Source organism: Rattus norvegicus, chromosome 7, assembly GCF_021556685.1.
Source record: "Rattus norvegicus strain SHRSP/BbbUtx chromosome 7, alternate assembly SHRSP_T2T, whole genome shotgun sequence".
Classification (NCBI taxonomy): Eukaryota; Metazoa; Chordata; class Mammalia; order Rodentia; family Muridae; genus Rattus; species Rattus norvegicus.
In genome coordinates, this window is record NC_141540.1 from 14,417,778 (window position 1) to 14,438,932 (window position 21,155).

Below are 21,155 nucleotides of genomic sequence, written 5' to 3' on the forward strand. Positions count from 1 at the left end.
CGACAGCGTCCCGGGGGCCTCTGGGGGCCTCGGGACAAGATGGCGGCGGCGGCGGGGTCCGAAAAGCGCGAGTGGAAGCCTCCGGGGCGAGTGTGAGGAGGGGTCCCGGGGTCCCGGGTATCTCCGGGCCGGGGCCCCGCTGCGGAACGGACCATGCTACGTTCTACCGGCTTTTTTCGCTCCATCGACTGCCCATACTGGGCGGGAGCCCCCGGGGGGCCTTGCCGGCGGCCCTACTGCCACTTCCGGCACCGCGGAGCTCGGGGTCCCGGCGCTCCCGGTAGCGGCGGCGTAACATCTCCCGCAGCAGGTAAAGCCCGTACGACCGCTCCTGGTCCACGGCCGGTCCGTGCTATATGTTTCTCTTGCTCAGCCAGACCTCACACCGTCAGATTGCTGTCCCTCCCCTAGCTGCCTTCGCGATGCTGTGCTAGAGCTCTCTGGTCACTAATTAAAACGTAAAGCTCGACACGACGGAGGGAGAGATCATGCAGCCGTGTCCCCAAGCTAAGGGGACTTGGTGCAACTCCTCTGGTCCTCATTCCGTCGTCCACTTTGTTCCGAATGAGATGTCATTTTCTCCTGTCACCGTGCACTCCACCCTGTGCGCTTGTGGCACACCTTGTTTATGATCGCGACAGTTTCCTGGGGCCAGGCCCCCACTGTCTCTGGTAGTTGGATGCACAAGGCCATACGGACACCTGCTGTTTGACGAGCGGAAAACCCCCTTGCCATGGACAGGTGTAGACTTTCAGCTTGGCAGGGAGCGTGATGGCATTTTTTGAAGGCTTTCAGGGATCAGGCAGTATGTAGGAGGTATTGTCTTAGAGAAAAGAGATTAAGATGTTGTTATTTGTCTTTTGTTTGTTTTTACGATTGTATGCCAAGCTAGTTTGGGACACAAAATCCTCAAGCTGCAACCTACTGGCTTCTGGGATGATCCTAACTCGACCCAGAGAATTTAGATTGCATTAAAGAAGACATTGTAGGGGCTAAAGAGATGGCTTAGATTTAAGAGCACTTGCTGCTTTGGAGGGGCGTACTACCTGCAAATGGCGTACTATTACTTGTAGTCCCCATTCTTTGGTGGCACGGCCAGGTGGGCCGCTGAGTTGGAGTTCGGCATGGTCTATATATGAAGTCTTGTTCCAGAAAGCTATAAACAGTGAGGCCCTGTCTGAGGGGTGGGGGGTACGACTGCTACTTCTGCAGAGGCCCTGGGTTGGGTTCCTAGCATCCACACGGCTGCTTTGTAACCTAGTTCCGGGGCACCTGATGTGTTCTGGCTTCTGGGCACCGACCACAGATGGTACAAATGCGTACCCAGACAAACTCTCATATGGCTGACATTAAAAAACAAAAACAACCTTTTAAAAGTGGCATTGCACCCAGGCATGGTGGTGCACACCTTTAATTCCAACATTTGAATGGTAGAGGCAGGTGACTCTCTTTGAGTTCAAGGCCAGCCTGGGTTACATATGTGCCCTTCTCTAACAAAAGGTAGACATTAGGAGGAGAAGGCTGAAGAGACGGGGTTATTGAATAGAGTTCCATTTAGACCTCTCTGGTCATCACTGTTCCTTAGGAGTGGCTCTCCTTTTTAAATATTTATATATATATATACATATATATATATATATGTATATATATATATGTATATATATATAGTGCATATATATATTTTTTTTCCAGGTTTGTCTCTGTAGTTAACAGCTTGCTTCAAAGTCTGTGTAACCCAGGATGACCTTGAGTTTGTGGTCCTCGGTTGTCATGACAGGTGGTCCTCATCCTCACAGTTGGTTTGCTAGGCCCTGGGGATGGGATGCAGACCTCTGGGAGTGAGCTTCACCACTGACTTATTCCCAGATCCCAGGGTTAATTTTAAATACCACTCTCACTCAAGCTGGGTTTGTTTTTTTAAATAAAGACTTATTTATTTTTTTGTATACAAGTATTTTGCATGGATAGATGGGTTCACTGTGTAGCCCAGACTGGCCTTGAACTTGATGTGATCTTCCTGCCTCTGCCCTCTGAGTGTTTGAGGGCCAAGTATGAACTGCCACATCTCTTGATTTTGAGTCTCTCTATCTTCACACATCCACTGGCTTAGGGCACCTGCAAGTGGCCTTCCAACAGCTCCCAGCTTGGGCACCAGTGTCTGTGCTGTATCCGCTGGGGACCCAGCCCAGGTACTAGGGAAACTGCTGCAGAAGAGAAAGGACACAACTTTTCACATTTCAGTGCAGAGGTGGCACTGAAGGCCTGGCATCAGCAACTTCTCAGGCTATGTGACATGGAGTGCTTTTGTTGTTTCCTATAGACTTGTGCCTCTGTTTATGCGTGTCTGACTCGGTGTGCCTGCAGAGGCCAGAGGAGGGCGTTGGATCCTTAGAGCTATTTCAAGGCAGTTTGATACCTTCAGCCATTAGTGCAAGGGCTGCCAGTGCTCTTAACCTCTGAGCATCTCTTTCGCCCTCTTGTTGTTTTGTGGGGTTTGGTTTGGTTTGAGACAGGGTCTCTCTGCGTAGCCCTGGCTGTCCTGGACTTGCTTTGTGTATAAGTCTGGCCTTGAACTCACAGAGATCCTCCTGCCTCTGCCTTCAGAGCACTAGGATTAAAGGTGTGTGCCCCCACCGCTAAACTGACATCTTGGCTTTAAAGTTCACTTCCTTTTTGTTCAGGGATGGAAGCCGTGTTCTGAGCTGTGCCCAGCACAGTTCCATTCCTGAGCAATGTTGGGCCCTCAGCTTTCCTCCCATGCGGACCTTCCTGTGCTGTCCACACAGCTGAGCCACAGCGGCTAGGCCCTTGGTTTCCCAGAAGGTCATGGTTGGGGTCTGATGCTGCTCTGTGTGCCTGACAGTCCCCCAGGGAAAGAGAGAGGTGCTTCACTCCTTGTGGTATCTCCTGGTGTCCTGACCCCAGGCAGTGTCTAGCCTGTCCCTCCCTGCTCTAGGGACTCTGCTGCCTCTCCTTAGTGCACTACAGCAGAAAGTGCACTTCTAGGGAGGCCTGGCCCAAGTGACTCAGCCTTGGTGGCATCCTTCAGGCACTCTGGAGTAGCCCTTCATGGCCTTTGTGCCCACAGTAAAGCAAATCCCCCAGTGGCTCAGGGCTGCAAGTGGAGGCAGCCGCCTTTATCTCAGCTGCGGATACATGGTCGCCCTGTTGAGGTGCTGGGTGCTATGGAGGGAGACAGACTGAGGGACGAAGGAAGTTTGCTCCTGATGCCAGTGATGGGGTTGGAGCTGTGGACATGTGGGCGTGGTAGCCCCCAAAAGTGGCAGGGCTGGGCCTTGGGTTTCTCTCTAGATTCCTGTTGGCTGGTTTACATGGAGGTCTCATACAGTGGTCCTCACAGAATCCAGATCCCAGCACAGCTGCTGTCCCTGCCAAGGAAACTGGGGAGAGACGAGCAGAAATGAAAAATCAAGGTGTCTGGGTCAGAGAATTAACCCCCACCCTGTCTTCAGGGCGCTGGAGCCTCCATCTGAGACCCTGGCATTGTGGTGTGGGTGGCAGCCAGGAGCAAAGGCTCCACACACATCCAGCCTCCCTGTGCTCCCAGACTCCCTGTGGACAGTTGTGTGCCAAGGGCCAGGCCAGGGAGCTGTGGGGCTTCTTAGAAGGAATAGGCTTTGGTCAAGTGAGAGAGGAGGTGCTCCTGGGGCAGAGAAAGGGGTCAAGAAAGTGTCTGTGTCCCTCTGAGCCTTGAGGACCTCTGGGGTCCTGGTTACCAGTCCAGTTCCCACAGCACATGCTTGAGCAGCGAGGGTGAGAGGTCCAGGCACTGCTGGCCTCTTCCCACAGAGCTCTGCCATCACACGTGAGACCTGTGACTGCCATTGACCTGGTAGACCAGGCTTGGTGCACTGCCTGGGGACACAGTGGCTTTTGTGGGTGGCTCTCCTTGTCTGAGCAGCCTAGGGACAGAGGGACTCCTGCCACTTTGGGTTCCTTCCTAGAGAAGGACCACTTCTCCAGGAAAAACCAGCAGAGGGTGCTGCAGTCCACAGCATGGTTGTCAGGGATAGCTGGCCTGTGCATGTGGGGAAGCATTGTGTACTGGTCAGTGAGGCTCAAGGCCCTGGTTGGACTGGTGCTGTCAGGCGTCTGGTGACTGTTCTCATCTACCTCTTCCAGGCCCAGCTCGCCCAGCCAGAGCATCAGGGTGCACTTTTTGGCACCTTGTTGGTGGTGGGCAGCTGGTCCACTGGTCCACTGGTCCACTGTTGCTGGGGAAGGTGGCTTGGAAGGCAGATGGGCATCCTAGTATAAGGACAGGATTCAGGCTGCTGGCTCCTGCTGCTCAGCTGCCACACAGGCTGGCTGCGTGTGGAGAGTGGGAACTGTCCAGCCTGCTGCCCTGTTCATGGCTCCTCTGTCTTCATTATGCCTGCTTAGGCTGCTGCAGACCCAGCCAGGCACTACTGTTTTCCGAGGCCATCCTTTGCCTGACCCTTTTGACCTGATTCTGTGGCCTGTCTGCTGTAAGGGACTTGGGATCTCAGGTGACTGCTGGTGCAGGGACAGCTGGAGTGGGGTTTGCAGCTGACATCCTGTCCCAGGACACCTTCCCACAGAGGAGGAAGCCCCAGGGCAGATGCAGTGGCCTGAGCCTGTCTAGGACAGTAGGACAGGCAGACAGCTAGGAGGGCCTGCAGGGCTGGGGAACTAGTTCACTCCTGCAAGTATGGTCTTTACAGGGGCTCCTTCCTTCACACTGAGTCTTAAAGAGTACCTGTGGCAGTCAGGAACCCGTGGGGAAACATTAGGGCAGGCCATAATGCTTGAGGGTGGCTTGTCTACCCATCGGTGCTCCAGTGCTCCAGTGTTCTCCTAAGGATGGAGCTCTGTCCCACGGTAGTCTGGGAGTGCTAGGAGTAGTTGGTGGCTCTCAAGCCTGTTTCACTTTGCCAGAAACCCTGAGGTGGCAGTGACGTGGGCACATGTGTCCTGAGGCTCTCAGAGTGGCTATTCTTGACTCAGCATATACCTACTGCACTGTATGGGGAGGGGCAGGTGAGCAAGCACACTGGAATAGAGTAGCTGGGAACTGAGGAGTAGCTGGGGGCTGAGGAGAAGCAGGTTCTTGTCAGGCAGCTCCTAAACTGGACTTGTTTGTTTTAAAGATTTATTTTATGCATATGAGTACACTGTAGCTGTTTTCAGAACCCCAGAAGAGGGCTTTGGATCCCTTGTGAGTCACCATGTGGTTGCTGGGAGCTCTGACCCACTGAGCCATCTCTCCAGCCCCTAAGCTGGGTTTTGAAGGCCAATATGAGTTTGTCCAGTGGCTGGAAGATGTCAGCAGGACTCCCTGCTGACATGCTGACTTGATATCCAACCTTCTAGAAAGGTCTAGGTGCCTCTGAAGTGCCACTGGCTGGTCTGGGAGACTGTCTTATGTAGTGGAGAAAGTTGGGACAGGGTTTCTGCAGCTGCAGTGAGCTAACTGTTCCTCTGAGGACTTGTGAGTCCATGTTTTGACAGTCCGTGGCTGGTATTCCTAGGTCTGCCTGTTGAGTTGGAGGTGTGCATTGGGGCAGGTTCCAGACATGAGTGGGTGATAAGAGAGTCTGATTGAGGACTTTGCCATAGTTCTGAGCAGGAACTGTCACGTGGAGTGGTGGGGGCAGGGCTGCATTTGCCTCTGAAAGCCCCACATCACCTGCCAGCCTCAGTGACAAGTGATAAGGACCATGTTCACTTGACACTGGCCAGCATGCTCTTCCTCTGAAGATGCAGGGCCCTCAGTCCCTATTCTGAGCTCTGGGGAGGGGTAGCTTGGTCCTGGGAGACATCCTGACTCTGCTGGTGTCAGCTAGGATAGGGTAGAGAGGCCCTGGGCATCTCCACTGGGATCTAGTTAGGAAGGCCAGGCAGGTCATCTTAGAGAGTTTTCTTTATTGGACTAGGAAGTTCATCGCAGCCTTCGTGGACCATGGGAAATGCCTCTAGCCTTGCTCCAGGATGAGATTAGCATGTGGGCCCCACCTACCTTCCCCTCAGCTCCTCTTCTGGACTGGTGGATGCCCATGGTGACTCCATACCTGTTCTTGCCTTAAAGAGCCCAGCATCTTGGGCACGCAGGGGGTTGTCGCCTTGCACCCTACTTGGTCGCTCCATCTGCCTGGAAGCCCTTGCCATCCTACAGGGCTGGTTTTGTGGAAAGGGAAGGCTCTGGAGAGTGACCTGGGGACACAGGGATCCTGAGCTCATTCCTTTTTTTTTTTTTTTTTTTTAAAGAATTTGTGTATTCATTTACACTCTGTCTTCAGACACACCAGAAGAGGGCATCAGTACAGATGGTTGTGAACCACCATGTGGTTGTTGGGAATTGAACTCAGGACCTCTAGAAGAGCAGTCGGTGCTCTTAGCCACTGAACCATCTCTCCAGCCCCTGAGCTCATTCCTTAAGGGCAGCCTCATAGGGTAAGATCTGCTGTCTACCTAGACTGAGGCTGAGCAGCACGTCTAGGCTCGAGGGCCCTCTTCTGTGGCCAGGTCTCACACTGTGTGCAGTTCCCATAGTTCTCTGGTGACTTGCTGCCGATGTGTGTGATCTCTGTGTGTGAGTCACCAAAGGTAACCTTGGAACCTGGTCCTGCTAGGGTGACCTCATGTGTCCAGTGGTGCTGAGCTGAGGGGATGTCTGGATCCCAGTGTATGGTGGAAAGGGTCAGCCTAGGATAGATGTGTCACAGTGCTCTGTGGAGACCTTGGGCTGTATGGCTGTCCACTGTAGTCCTGGCATTCAGGACCGTGCCTGTCGGAACCCATCTGAGAGCCCAGAGTGGGCTGGTGCTCCCAGAACCTCAGCCCCAGCACCCCGCACTGATTCGCCTCTCCACATGTGGTGTCTGAAGAGCCTCCTTCTCCACCTCCAGGGCTGCGAGCTCTCTCTTATCAGAGCCCTCACTGGCCTGAGCCCTGAGCAGTCTCTTGGCCTTTATCAGCCTTTTGGCCTTGAGTGGAAACCTTGGGTGCTGGTGCTTGCTGGCCAGGGGCTGACTTCCTGTTGTCAGGAGAGAGGTCCAGTGTGATGCTGCTCCTGAGACTCTGTTGCCTCTGGTGTGGCCTCTGAGGGGTCTGGACAGACATGTAGAGGGAATTCTCCAGGAAAAACGCTCCTTGGCTGTGTCTGGGTCAGTCCTCCCATGGGCAGGCTGAGCTTGTGCCAGGTGCTGTTTCAGCCTAGGAACCCCAGTTCCCTGTCCAGTGCTCTGTCTGTAGGGATCACTCATCACTGCTTAACCTGGGACTCAGGTGGGGATTTCCAAGAGGATAACCTTGGGGCGCACTCAGTTACCTCTGTGGCCCAGCCTGTCTCCCAGTGAGCACCATGAGCACCACGTTTGCATGGAAGTGCCCACACCTCTTCTGCAGTCGCCTGCCTTAGTGTTTGACACCATCTTTGTGAAGCCCAGAATGGTGTGATCCTCCTGTCTCCCAAGTCCTAGGATAATAGGTGTGCACAACCACTCCTGGATCAATACTACTGATGCCTGTGTGTGTGTCTGTCTGTATGTCTATATGTATGTGTGTAAGTGTATAAGTGTGTGTGTGTGTACGTGTGTCTGCGTAAGTACATGTGTGTTTGTGTCTGTGTGTCTGCATAAGTACGTGCGCGCGCTCGCGGGAGAGAGAGAGAGAGAGAGAGAGAGAAAGAGAGAGAGCGCGAGTGCGTGCGTGCGTGCGTGAGCGGCTTAGGGTTTATTTTGGCTCACAGCTGGAGGCTGCAGTCCATCACCCAGTGTGCAGGGAGGCATGGCTGTGGGCAGGGGGAGGAGTCATGGTGGCAGCTATTCACATGGCGTCCACAGTCAAGCCGCAGATAAGTGCTGGTAGCAGCTTGCCTCCTTAGTTTTGAGTCTGGAAGCCCAGCCATTATGATGGTACCACCCAAATGTGGGATACGTCTTCCCCTCCAAGTTAACAAGTTCCCTGCCAGGGGCCCATCTACCTAATGACTCAACAGCCTCTTAGGCTACCCTGTTACTTGCGACATACTCTTCTGCTCCATGTGCCTGGAGTCCCTGGGGAGCCTTTGAAACCTTCACAAGGTCCCCAGAAATTACCTCAGGAGGAGGTTGGGCCCTGCCAAACACCTTCAGCTGTGGGTCCCTCAAGTTTAGGTCACTACTTTGAGGGCCTGTGCCCATGTTTGAGCTGTAGACGGCCAGAACCAGGTAGATGTGTGCTCAGAGTCCATGGACTTAACAGACATGGTAGGAGGCTCACACCTGTCAGTCCAGCATTTGGGTGGCTGAGGCAGGAGGATCGCCATGAGTTCCCAGACAGCCTGAGTTAAAGTAAAGTAAGACTTGTCTCAAAGAAACAAGCAAACAAAAAGATCTGTTGGATGGCTCAGCACTTGCCACCAAGCCAGAGCCACCCAGACAGAAGGATCCCTGGAACCCACGTGGTAGGAGCAAAGGGCTGCTGACTGACCTCCACACAGCGCCTCAGGTCAACAAGACAGCTGCTCCAAAGAACGAAGAGGGCCATGTGCGTGTAAGAGAGAGAGAGAGAGAGTGTGTGTGCGTGTGTGTGTGTGTGTGTGTGTGCGTGTGCGTGCGCGCGCGCGCAAGTAAGAGTGTGTGTGCGTGTAAGAGTATGAGTGTGTAAGAGTGTGCGTGTGTGTGTGTGTCACATTTGGGGATCTTCTCTTCCAGTACCCTCTGTGTTCACTTGCTTGCAGGTGGCTCTGGGCACAGTGTTCAGTTCAGCCTTGGTTGAATGCTTTAGTTTCTAAGGTTTCCCTCCTTTCTTCATCCTTCTCCTCACTCCCCTGGTGCTCTGGGTGTGCTAGGCAAGTTTCTTTTGAGACTGTTTTGCTACCTTAACATGGCCTTGAACTTCTGATTCTCCTGCCTCAGCTTCCTGCATGGCTGGCCCACTGCCTCTGATCCTTAGAACGTTACTTTTTAAGAACCCAGTCCAGTCAAGCCTGGAATCTCACCCTGGGTCACCCCAGCACCTGGGAAGTGGAGGCAGGAGGATGAGAAGTTCAAGGTCACCATGAGCTGGACGTCCCAGTTGGACAGGGCTGTGCCACAGTGAGATCTCAAATCAAATAACAAAGGGAGAGAAGTCCAGAGAAATTCCTGATTTCGCCCGTTCACAGGTCAGCCGTCCTGGCAAGGCTACCCCAGCCCCTTGTCCTGTCCTTCAGGAGACGTGGGCTCCCTTATTTGTTTCTTCATTGTGTGCAGACTTTTACTTTTTATTCTGTGCAAGTGTGGGTGTAGTGCAGGCACCATGGAGGCTGGGGTGTCGCATCACCCAGACTGGACATGCAGCTTTGTAGCTGCGTGGTGTAGGGTAGGGAGTGAATTACCTTACCTCTGGCGTGTCTAGCCACTCCCCTTCAGGTACTCCATGTGCAGCCTTGGTACTCGGCTGGGATGGTGCTGAAGGCCAGTCCAGAGCCTTGCACTGTTTAATTCCTGGTAGGTCCTGTGGGTAATCTGTCCACGTTAGTGGTCTCCAGGCCATGCCAAGAGGAACCTCTCTTTTTGCACCTCCTTTGATATAGGATCTCATGTTGCCTACAGTAGCTTAGAACTCATTATGTAGCCAAGTATACTTTAGTTCCTGATCCTGCTAGGCAGGGGTGATCCTACCTAGAGCTGGGGTGATGGGCATGGCCACATGCCCACCATAATGGGGCGCTGGGATGAAGCCTGTGTGTCCCCAGCAGTGTTCTACCCACCAAGCCCCCACCCCCAGCCTCTCCTTGAGGTGGCCATACATACCTAGCACCCATCTAGCAGCCTCCGCACAGGTCCTGGAGTGCATGCAGTGGGTGACCCCAGCACAGGGAGTGGTGTTAGTGGCACTGAGGGGATGTCCTTGAGGCCCATGCCTGGTGGGTGTGCAGCAGGTTCTGGATGGCTGGTTCTCTTCCTTGGCACATCTCTGGCAGTGGCTGTTCTGTGTTCTCTTCCCTTCCAGGACTTGGCTATGACCCGTACAACCCGGAGCTACCCCAGCCTCCTGTGCAGAGGGAGAATGGTGCTCTGGGTCAGGGCGATGGCATGCTGGAGTTGGAGCTGGTCAACCAGGCCATCGAGGCTGTGCGTGGCGAGGTGGAGCTGGAGCAGAGGCGCTACCAGGAGCTCCTGGAGACTGCACGGGGCCACGGTGCTGGGGCTTCAGCACTGGCCCCTTGCAGCCCTGCCACAAGCATGGATGATGATGACACCTTCTCCTTGGCCCTGACTTATACGCCAGGCGGCCTGCTGAGCCCGGACGCTGCCTACCAGCCCACCCCATTGGCTGTCCCTGCCGAGCCAGGGCACAAGTACTCACTGGCCCCTTCAGACAGGGGTCAGAGCAGAGCTGCAGGAGGCGCTGGTGCCCTGGAGTATGTCCCCAAGGCTGTGGGCCAGCCTCGTCGCGGTGGCAAATACGTGGTGGATAGCTCAAAGCCATCAACAGATCTAGAGTATGACCCACTGTCCAACTATTCAGCCCGGCACCTTGGCAGGACCAGCACTAGGGACGAGAGGGCCACCAAGCGGCCGCGGGGCTCCAGAGGTACTGAGCCATACACACCTGCCCTCAAGAAGCCCTGTGACCCCTCTGGCGGCTGTGAGGCCAGGTTCTCAGACTCAGAAGATGATGTGTCCAGCCCCCCAAAAGCCGATGACCCTGAAAGCAAGGCACCTGGTAAGCCTGTCTCCAAGGAGGGCATAGAGCCCGAGGAGGGCAGCCTGCGGGTCACCAAGGAGATGGCTGTGCAGTATGATGTGGAAGACCTCGGGCAGCCCCCCAAAGCACCAGACACAGTGTCCGTGGTCAAGCCCAGCTCTCCAGCCAGGGCCTCTCAAGATGCTGGGGTCCCCAAGGAGGGCAAAGCCAAGAAGAAGAAAAGTGGGACCCCAGCCAGCCTCAGCCACAAGGACAAGGTCCGCAAGAAAGACAAAAAGAAAGAGAAGGACCCAGCCAGACCCCGAGGAAAGGAAAAGGTGTGTGCAGACAGGAAGAAGCTGTCTTCCAGTAGCCCCCGGGGCAAAGCCCAGGGACTCGAAGGGACCAAAAAAAAGCCATCCTCTGCTACCACAGTGGCTAGCTCAGGGAAAGGGGGGACGGGCCACCCATCCAGCATGGGACCCCAGGACCGTGGGCCCAATTCCCGTGCACCACTAGCCTGGAAAGGTGGCTGTGCAAAGAAGATGCCATCAGTAAAGTTGGCGGAACGCAAGGCCCGCTCCCTGGATGAAGGAGCCCCCCAGGACACCCCTAAGCTCAAGAAACGGGCCCTGAGCCATGCCGAACTATTTGGGGATGAGAGTGAGGAGGAGGACTCAGGCCTGGGAACAGCACCCCGGGTCTGGCCCCCGACCCTGCCCAGCCTTAGCTCAGACTCAGAATCAGACTCTGACTCCAGCCTGGGTCTGGGTGAGACAAAGGTACCCAAGCGTCTCAAGGCCGCGCCGCCCGCATCCCCCGCACCGCCCTCCCCACTGTCCTCCTCCTCGTCCTCTGGAGCCAGCCAGTGTGCAGAGGAGGGTGTGGGCTACTCGGCCCTGGAGAAGGAGCTGGACTTGGATGTGGACCCTATGGAGGAGTGCCTGCGGATCTTCAACGAGTCCACCAGTGTGAAGACAGAGGACAAGGGCCGGCTGGCCCGGCAGGTGAGGGCACTGGCCTTGGCAGACAAGGGCCCTGCGAGGGAACACTTGGTCCCACAGTCATCTCCAGCCGATTCCAGCCTCTGCGACCCAAGCAGAAGCCGCTCCTTCAGCACCGGCCTCTTAACTCCATTCAAAATTCAGGAACCCTCGGTGGCCGCCTGCTGCCCCCCTGCACCCTGCCCTGAATGAGGACGCTGGCTTTCTACCCACCCAGCCGGCTTCCTGTGGCAGCGTCCGACTGACCGATCAGACTGACCGGCAAAGGGGTACCGGGCCCTCCTGCTCCACGCCCGCCTCGCACCACCGCCTGTCCCCAGCTCCTTGGCCTTTCTTGCCCCTCTTCCCCTCCCCCAGCTCTTGCTCACTTTCTAGCCTCTAAGCCCCTTCCTCTCCTCACTCTCTGGCCTGCCTGGCTCAGGCCAGCCTTGACCCATCTGGGTGTCGCTCCTTCTAATGTCCCCATGCTGGCCACCAGAGGGTGCTCACCCTGAACAAACAAAGATGGACCTGACCAGTTCCTTCCAGCACCAGCCCTGCAGGATGCCCTTGACTGGCATCCATATCTGGGCTGTCATCCTGGGCTGGGTGTGGGGGCAGCAGCAGGGACATGCCCACTTGTCCTCCTGTCCACAGAAGGCCTAGGAGGCAGGTGCTGGGGCCCAGCCTTGGGCCGCAGGGTGCTATTCCTCAGTAGGGCTCTCACTGACAGGCCCGGCTAAGGTCTGGCAGCAACATGAGGCTGGGCAGGAAGGCAGGGGCGAGCCCCAAGGAGGCACCAGAGTGAGGAGTAATGTGTGTTTTCAGCCACCCAAGGAGAAGGCCGAGGAGGAGACGCATGCGGGCCTGACCACTTTGTTCCCAGGGCAGAAGAGGAGAGTCTCACACCTTTCCAAGCCTGGCAAGGAGGTAAGACGAATGTGGGGACACAGGGCGGGCATCTGGAGGAAGGAGACCTGCTACCACAGTCTGCCGGAGGACCCCTGCTGCCGGCCTTCGGCCTTCGGTAAGCTGGTGTCCAGGGCTCCATGTCCCATCCAGACTGCCTGTCCCTGACTCAGGCACAGGAACAGTGAACGCAGGAGTGGAGTAGATCCCCCTGGGAATTAAGAGTTGAGTGGGCTCTCCAGCCCCAGCCCCAGGCTACCTCAGCTGAGGCTGGAAGTCAGTGAGGACACTAGGAGAGGCCTATGCGGGGTGTGATGCAAGCTTAGCCCACACAAGCGTCCCTGGTGCTCGGAGCCCCAGATGCAGTCTCCCAGGAAGGCTTCCTCTTGGAAGAGACATGGGTGCAGACAGATCATGCACCACAGAGAGCATTGGTGGTCAGTGGGAACACAGGAGTGGGTTCTGGAAGCCAGGGGAGTTGGGATTTTGGAGCTCTCCCTGCCCTGGGGCTTCTTCTGTCCCTGCTAGCTTAAGCCTCATCACCATGCTTGTCTAGAGTGCTCTGGCCTTGGAGCTGGCTCTAGGACTGTGCTCTTTCAGGCAGAGGCCCCAAAGAGGACCCCCGTGGCCCCCCCAGCACGGCCCCCAACTGCTCAGGAGGTGTGCTACCGGCGAGCACAGCAGGCACAAAGGGACTCAGCCAGTTGGCTACAGGCTGTCCCACGGCCAACTGAGAGGCTTTCCTCTGTGCACATCTCGGCGCCGGGGGAGAAGAGGAGGATCGCTCACGTGCCTAACCCCCGACTGGCCGCCCGTGAGTCCTGGCCCCACCCTTGCTTGGACCCCTCACCTTGCCATGTACAATATGAGGGAAGGCAGCACTCTGAGGATTTCTGTTTACTTGGCCTTGAGCTCCGGCCTCGGTGACTGACTACAGCAGCCTCCTCGCTCCCTCCCAGCCCAGGACCCCCAGTAAGACTCCCTGGGCTTACCTGGAGTGGGCAGCAGCTTGAAGTTCAGAGGCGCGGTGGTCTGAGCTGTGCTCTCAGCCAGCCCCATTACAGAGCCAGCCCCATTACAGGCAGAGCTCCTGAGAGATTGTCCCTGCCTGAGAGCCAGGGCCTGTGACCAAGTCAGGAAGGGCTTCTGGACCTAATGCCTCTCCCTGCCCACCAAGGGCTACAAGCCCTGGATTCTGGGCTGCTGTGGCACAGCCTGGGGGATGCTGGAGGCCCAGGCTGTAGCAGGGCTCGTTAGGGGCTCTCCCAGTTCTGGGAGCCTCCTTGTCTCCCAGATACCCACCTCATTTGCTTCAGTGCGCGAGGCATGGTTGCTTACAGAACTGGGAGTTCAGTCATTCATGCAAATGTGCCCCTTACTGTGGGCTAAGAGAGCATTGGAGAGTCCTCTCCTCTGGAGCTGAGTGCACTGTACTCTCTTGACAAGTGCAGCCTCGGTGGGTTGGTTGCAGGGGGCATAGCAGAGGCAGCCTGGTTTGGCTCCTGGGCCCTCTCCAGAGAGTGATCCTGACTAGACCAGATGTCTCTATCTTACTCCCTCCCTCAGTGTCGATGGGCTGTGAGGGCAGGCGCTCTACATCCTGGTGCCCCTCTGCCAGGGCGGAGACTGTGTGGTCTGTGACCTCATTACAGGGGCAGGCAGGTGTCCTGTCACAATGAGCAGGCCGGGGCGTCCCAGGCCCTCTGGTCCTGTGCCCTGGAGCCAGGGCTACCCCTCAGACGTCAATGTCTCGGAGTTGGGGGCTGGAACATGTGGCAGAGGCCCCGACCACGCCCCACCATTTGCCAGACTGCCCCGACCGTGGCATTGCCTGAGCCGGCCTCCACAGCCGCATTGCCCTTCCCCACCTCCATGGACTTGTCCCAGAGCAGCTAGAGTCCCATGTCCTTCCGTACCCCGAGCCCGGTGCCCCGGCCCCCGCTGCGCTGCGAGATGCGGGTTCTGCTCACGCTCAACGACCGCAGCTTCCTGGTGCTCCGCAGCTCCGTCATGGGCCTGCTGTCCTCCTGCACTCACGTCCCCTGTCCCCCACCAGCCCCCACAGGTGCCAAGAGGGCGCTCCCTGCCAGCGGCAGCCAAGTGTCCCACGGCCCCGAACCTGGCAGCCAGCCACTGAAGACACGTACGTTGTCAGGGATGGCATCTAAGACCACCACCACCGTCACCCCCAAGCGCATGGCCCACAGCCCGTCACTCCAGGTACCCTGTTCTCCCTGCTCTTGCTGCTGAGGGACTCCTGCGGTCCCCAGTGGGTCTCTGGGCTGGCCTTCCAGCATGTCTGTTTCCTAGGACTGAGGATGACCCAGAGCTTAGATACACATAGTCAGGCTTCGCCCAAGCCACCCTCCAGCCCTCACTGCGGTCCAGGCAGGGTCTCCCTCTCCTGCCATGCCCCCAGCCTTTCCCTCTGGACGTCCTAGCTGGGTTCCTGCATGGACATGCCTTCCCTAGAGGCCCTGTGTCCTAACACCCTGGTCTCTTTCTCTAGAGTCTAAAGAAGCCCGTTATCCCAAAAGAATTTGGTGGCAAGGTCCCCACTGTGGTCCGCCAGCGCTATCTCAACCTGTTCATTGAGGAGTGTCTCAAGTTCTGTTCATCCAACCAGGAGGCCATTGAGAAGGTGGGCCTTGGGGACACATCCCCTGCCTTCATGGCTTTGCGCTGCAGCTGTGAAAGTCCCACTTTGTCCTCCTGCCTCTCCTCTGGGCATCTTGGTCCACATTGGCTGCCTGTAGCACTGCTCGTGAGTGACAGGCTGCTCCTATGCCTGCCACTGTCATCCAGTGCAGCCAGCCCCACTGTCCATGCTCCTGGGTGCCAGACCCTGCCAGGACCTTAGGCTGAGCACTGTCTTACCCAGGCCCTGAACGAGGAAAAGGTGGCATATGACCGCAGTCCCAGCAAGAACATATACCTGAACGTGGCCGTGAACACCCTTAAGAAGCTGAGGGGCCTGGTCCCCAACGCCGTGCCCAACCTCAGCAGTGAGTTGGGGAGCTGCGTGCAGAGGGTCTTTTCCAGAACTGGCTCATATGGGCTTCAGCAGCAGGGATGGTCCTTGGTTCCCCACTCAGGCTACTGCCTAAGGTACCCTCTGCCCTCCTCCCTCCCTCTGTCCTCCCTCCACTAATGGCGCCCACAGCCTCTTCACAGTGAGTGGCTGAGCGCTGCACATTATGCTAAGGGAAGGAGGGGAGAGGGTTAAGACAGTTCATTGTGTCCCCTCGAGAGGCCCCATTAAAGCAGCCACCACATGGCAGGCTCGCCTGCGTGGGCCCCTGCCCATTAGTTTCTCCTCACCTCAGAACCCATTAGTCGGCTGTTTTGTAGCTGCAGCGAGGCCTTCACCCCATCTCCACCCCTTCCCCTGTCCCCTGTCCCAGTCCTTCCCTCAGGGATGCCAGGCCTGCTCTGACCAACCAGAACTCGGGGGACTGGGGGGTGCGGGGGAGGCGGCTGCTGAGCCCAGGCGACTTGCCCTGAGTTCCCACAGCCCCTTCCCAGTTGGGACTGTGTAGGCAGTGGTGCGGTGTGTAGTGTCTGTAGTGTCCGTGCGGTGTGGTGTTGGGCTGAGGTTGCAGCCGGCCGACCCCTCCCTGGCTTTTTCTCCTTCCTCCTAGAAGCCAGTAGCCGCAGGGTTGTGTCCCATGAGGTTGTGCTGGGGGGCAAATTGGCAGCTAAAACCAGCTTCTCACTGAGCCGCCCCAGCAGCCCGCGGGTAGAGGAGCTGAAAGGTGAGTTAGCAACTGCTGACCCATGCTCCCGCTGTGTCCTTGTCTGCCTGTCTGTCCAGTAGCATCATGACGCTGTCCCTCCTGTTCAGTACTGACAGCCAGTGTCCCCACTGGGGCTGTGCTGTACAATACATGTCTGGCGTGCATACATACATGCATGAATGTGTACATACATGCCTGCGTGTGTGTTTCTGTCTGTCTGTCCATCCCTCCCCTCTGGCAGCACTGACACCCAGTGCCCCTGCAGGGACTGCCCTGTACAGCCGCCTCAGGGAGTACCTGCTCACTCCAGAGCAGCTGAAGGAGAATGGCTACCCCTTCCCCCACCCAGAGCGCCCAGGGGGCGCAGTCATCTTCACAGCTGAGGAGAAGAAACCCAAGGACCGTGAGTATCCTCCATCCCCAGATTGCTTCAGGGAGGAGAACTGGGTAGTTAGCTCTCTGCTGTTGTGACAGACAGCTCAAGGACAGGCACCTCATCCTGCTCAGGGGGTACTGGTCAGGCTGCCAGCCCCTCACCCACTTCGCCTCTCTGCCTGTCCATCTGTCCTCGCACACAGCCTCCTGCAGAATTTGCTGTCGCTGTGGCACCGAGTACCTGGTCTCCTCCTCGGGCCGCTGTGTGCGCAATGAGGAGTGTTACTACCACTGGGGGCGGCTCCGGCGGAATCGAGGTGAGGCTTGGCTACTGTTGCAGAGCCCTGCCCACGCCCTGCTGGCCATGAGGGCTCCCTGCCCGTCTCCCCCTGCCTCTGTCTGAAGGCCCTGGCCTTCTGTAATCTAGATGTTCCTTCCAGAGCACAGGCTCTGCTTGTCTCACTCCTGCGGTGTCCCCAAGGTGGGAACCTTCCCTGGGCCCACATCAGCTTGAGACACCGTGGTCCAGATCCTTTCCCTGAGTCCTCGTCCCTGACCGGGTGGGCAAGGTTCCCTGCCTGCCTGGTGCCCTGAACATCATTGCTCTGTCTCGCCAGTGGCTGGGGGCTGGGAGACCCAGTATATGTGCTGCTCAGCTGCAGTCGGATCTGTGGGCTGTCAGGTCGCCAAGGTAAGTGCTTGCTGTGCCACTCCCTGCCCTTGGTCACTGCACTGGCGTTGAGGGACACAGCTGAGTACTATGCTCAGTCCTCACTCGGCCCCTGGAGCAGGCCTTAGCCAGGGCACCAGACTCCTCAAGAGCCACACGTGGCCATGCTGACCCTTTTGCTGACCACCCCCCCCCCCCGCCTGTTCCCCAGCAACACGTGCAGGATGGCCGGAAGGAGAACCTGGAGGGCTTTGTGCGTACCTTCCAGAAGGAGCTGCCTGAAGATGCCCATGCCGGGGTCTTTGCCCTCGACTGTGAGATGGTGAGTCTGGGGTCTCAGGAACCTGGCTCTGCCCCGGGTCAGGGAGGGAGTGAAGCCCGCTGGGAACTGGCAAAAGAGCAGCTGGCTGAGATGCAAGACTATCGCCAGCACCGCACCTCGGCCGGCCATGTCACCTTGGGCTGCTGTGTCTGGCTAGAGTCCTGAGGTCTCAGCCGACTTGGGCAGGGTTCTCTTGAGTTCCCAGCCTGTGGCTCCCTCTGCCTTGGTGGTTCCCATGGTGTCCCTGACAGGGTCTCTGCAGCAGCCATGGCAGCCACAAGGGGAGCTGTGCTTGGGAAATGGCTGCATCTGGTACCCGCCTCCTATCCTTAGTCCTACACTACATACGGCCTGGAGCTGACCCGAGTCACAGTCGTGGACACAGACATGCAGGTCGTGTATGACACCTTTGTCAAGCCTGACAATGCCGTTGTTGACTACAACACCAGGTGCGTCCCGGCCTACCACGGGACCCCAGCCTCCCTCCCATCCTGCCCGGCCCAACGCCCCTCTTGCATCCGGCCATCTGCAGGTTCTCAGGGGTGACAGAGGCCGACCTGGTGGACACGAGCATCACGCTGCGGGACGTGCAGGCCGTCCTGCTGAGCATGTTCAGCGCCGACACCATCCTCATTGGCCACAGCCTGGAGAGTGACCTGCTGGCTCTCAAGGTAGCTTCCTGTGCTTGCTGGGGCTAAGTGAGAACACGCCCCCTGCCCACTGGGCCTCTCCAGCACCCACCTGCCTCCCTCTAGGTCATCCACGGCACAGTGGTAGACACCTCTGTGCTGTTCCCACATCGCCTGGGCCTGCCCTATAAGCGCTCACTGCGGAACCTCATGGCTGACTACCTCAGACAGATCATCCAAGACAATGGTGAGGAGCCAGGCCCTGGGGTCGGGGTAGGGGAGGCATGGAAGTCAGGACTGTTCTGAGCATGTCTACCCTGTAGTGGACGGGCACAGCTCCAGTGAAGATGCCAGTGCCTGTATGCACCTTGTCATCTGGAAGATCCGAGAAGACGCCAAGACCAAGCGATGACTCCCATCCAACATTACCATGCCACCCCTTCTTCCAACCCTGGCTGCCCTCAACCCCGACCCCTCAGCCCTGACGCCCTTGGCCTCTTTTCAAACTGTGTAATAAAACATGACAGCTGACCCTGCGCCTCCCGAGCTCGAGCCGCAGGTCTGCAGTGAGCAGCCCAGAGCCGAGGCTGAGACCAGTCCTCAGCCCAGCCCCACACCCGTCCAACGTGTCACCACCTCCTCCCCCAGTCCTGTCCCATGGAGCCTGCTGCTGCCCGGGGCAGAGCTGGCCTAGTCTCTGTGCCCCTGTCAGGCACCCCTACCCTTAACCCCCAGCCCACCGCTCCCGACAGTGGGTTATGCCTTCCGCTCCTTTGTATATAACGCAGGCGACAGGACAAGCCCTCATGGTTTGAGACGGGTTGTCTTTTTTTACTTTATACTGTTATTTTTATTAATTTTTAATTTAAACCTGCTGACCTGCACACCTCCTCAGCTGAGGGTCAACCCACATGGTCAGTCCCATGGGCCTGGATGTTCACCCTGCCCACTTGGGGGGTAGCTTCCAGAACTCACCCCAGCCCACCCAGGACTCCCCAACCTCAGAGCCAAGCCAGCCCCTTGGCCTGGCCTTCAGGGCCTCTGGGCTATCATCTGGGGGATGCCACCTCCCTCCGAGTAGGAACAGAATAAATGTTTGTATGAACTTTAGATTTCATAGTGTGTTGTGCTTTGGGGGCCAGACAGGACCCTGACACGTGCCCGGTCAAGAAAAATGGAAACGACTCCCATGTTAAAGCCAGCTCTCAACCCATGGGCCCATGCCACCCAGCATGGGGACCTGTGAGACACCGAAGCTCTAGGTAGGCTGTGCTCGACAGCCCTTCCCTGAGGGCACCTGGCTGTTGTGCAGGCTGGTGGTGCGCCTTCATTCCCTTTTGCCTGTTAGGAGCCAAGGTCCAAGGTGGAGACTTGGAGTCCCTGGTGTCCTGAGGAATGGCCTGACAATCTAGGCCACTCTGTCCCCATCAGGAAACAAGCTTTGCAACACTCACATCCAATGTGACCTCAGCTTGATTGGCTGCCTCTTGGCACTTATCTGTGGGGCAGAGTAGGCCTGGAGCCATGCAGGGAAACCTGGGTGTGACAGTCAGGGTCTAAGGGAGCTTCCTTGGCTAAGCCTGGCTTCCACTCTCACGGGTATCCTTGAGCAATCTGTCCCCTCTTCTATCTTGTGTAAACAAGGTTTTTTTTTTAAATAAATGGTGCCCATGTATTCGCAAAAACCCAGGTCCATCGTGGGCACTTCAGTGGGTATCTCTGCCTATGTCCTGCCCAGTGACGTCAAGGTCCCCTAGGGGTTGACCCCAGGGCAGAAGACCAGCCAACAGAGACCTTTCTGTTAGCTAACCCTGGCTCTGCACTGAAAGCCTCAGGCCTATGTTTGTCAGTGCACTTGTACTCAAAACTTGAAAAGGTGCAGGAACTTTCCAGAGTTTGCCGTTCTGATGGTGGAGGCACGATCCTGAGTGCCATGCTTACCCCAGCCACCAATTCATTCATTCCTGCCAGCATACACTGGGCGACAGGAAATGGACATGACCACTGAGGGAGAGACCTTGGGGGTGGTGAGCAGGTGAGGTGGGCTGATGGGATATCAGCTCAGAGTTGACTCCTCACAGCCTCTTCAGGGTGTACCCTGGCCAGGCCCAGCACCCCTGGTTAACGTTACATAGTATAGCTACTGTACACAGATGTTCAACATGGCCACCTGTGCCTTGTAGACTCCTTTTCCCAGAAGACATTCGGGACACTGGAACTGAATACAGGACCGGGCTCAAACATGCTCATTAGTGTGCAACCTTCCGACTCCATGTCCCACAGGGCATCTCTGGGCTTCAGCAATGTCCAGTCAAGGCAGATTGGGGCTGGATTATACTCTACTTAGTGTGCTTGGAAGACCGTCTTCCCAAGTGCAGGAGATGAGGAGAGACAACTGGCTTCAGAACCTGGGTTCCATGTGGCCCATGTCTGTCATCACAGCACTTGGGAGGCAGAGGGTCGAGGACTAGGAATTCAAGATCATCTGCCCTCTCCTACATATTAAGCTTGAGACCAGCTTGAACTTAACTCTTGCCCCACAGAATGAAGCTCAAGACTACTGACCCCACCTTCTCCAGGCCCCTCCCCTACATCCCAACCATGCCCTGGTCTGGTAGCTCTCCATCCTTTTGCATGATCCTGACCCCCTGGATCATGACTTCACCCTTTTTTCAATTCTACGTTTGGCCTTAGCTTGGCCTCGCCTGCAGAGACTCCTCTCTACCCCTACCTGCCTGAACTCTTCTCAAGGCTTCCCTGTCCTTTCTACCCGTGCCCAAAACCCTTCCTTCATGGCCCATGACTCATGACTCCACCCATAAAGTATAGCTCCACCCACGAGACGTGAAACCACCCACGGAGCGTGGCTTTATCCACTACGCCCAGGCTGCC

The 21,155-nt window shown here is 56.9% G+C and overlaps 1 protein-coding gene and 1 long non-coding RNA gene across 3 annotated transcripts; one reads left to right on the forward strand and one right to left on the reverse strand.

Annotated features, from left to right (window-relative positions):
* Window positions 1–22: 22 nt before the first annotated feature.
* Window positions 23–19,948, forward strand: Rexo1 (RNA exonuclease 1 homolog). 2 transcript variants are annotated; one of them, NM_001012114.3, is given in 16 exon segments: window positions 25–310; window positions 9,961–11,645; window positions 12,450–12,551; window positions 13,131–13,344; window positions 14,587–14,750; window positions 15,040–15,171; window positions 15,412–15,535; window positions 16,172–16,285; window positions 16,533–16,670; window positions 16,846–16,959; window positions 17,260–17,333; window positions 17,524–17,634; window positions 17,968–18,083; window positions 18,167–18,305; window positions 18,390–18,510; window positions 18,587–19,948. In NM_001012114.3, coding segments are annotated over 16 exon segments (3,594 nt in total). In that variant the 5' UTR covers window positions 25–153; the 3' UTR covers window positions 18,676–19,948.
* LOC134479810 (uncharacterized) lies at window positions 5,891–14,141 on the reverse strand. The gene is made up of 4 exons (XR_015624430.1): window positions 13,523–14,141; window positions 9,762–10,002; window positions 9,349–9,462; window positions 5,891–6,195 (listed from the first exon to the last, which is right to left on the reverse strand). It is a non-coding gene; the product is annotated as an uncharacterized LOC134479810 (long non-coding RNA).
* Window positions 19,949–21,155: the final 1,207 nt, after the last annotated feature.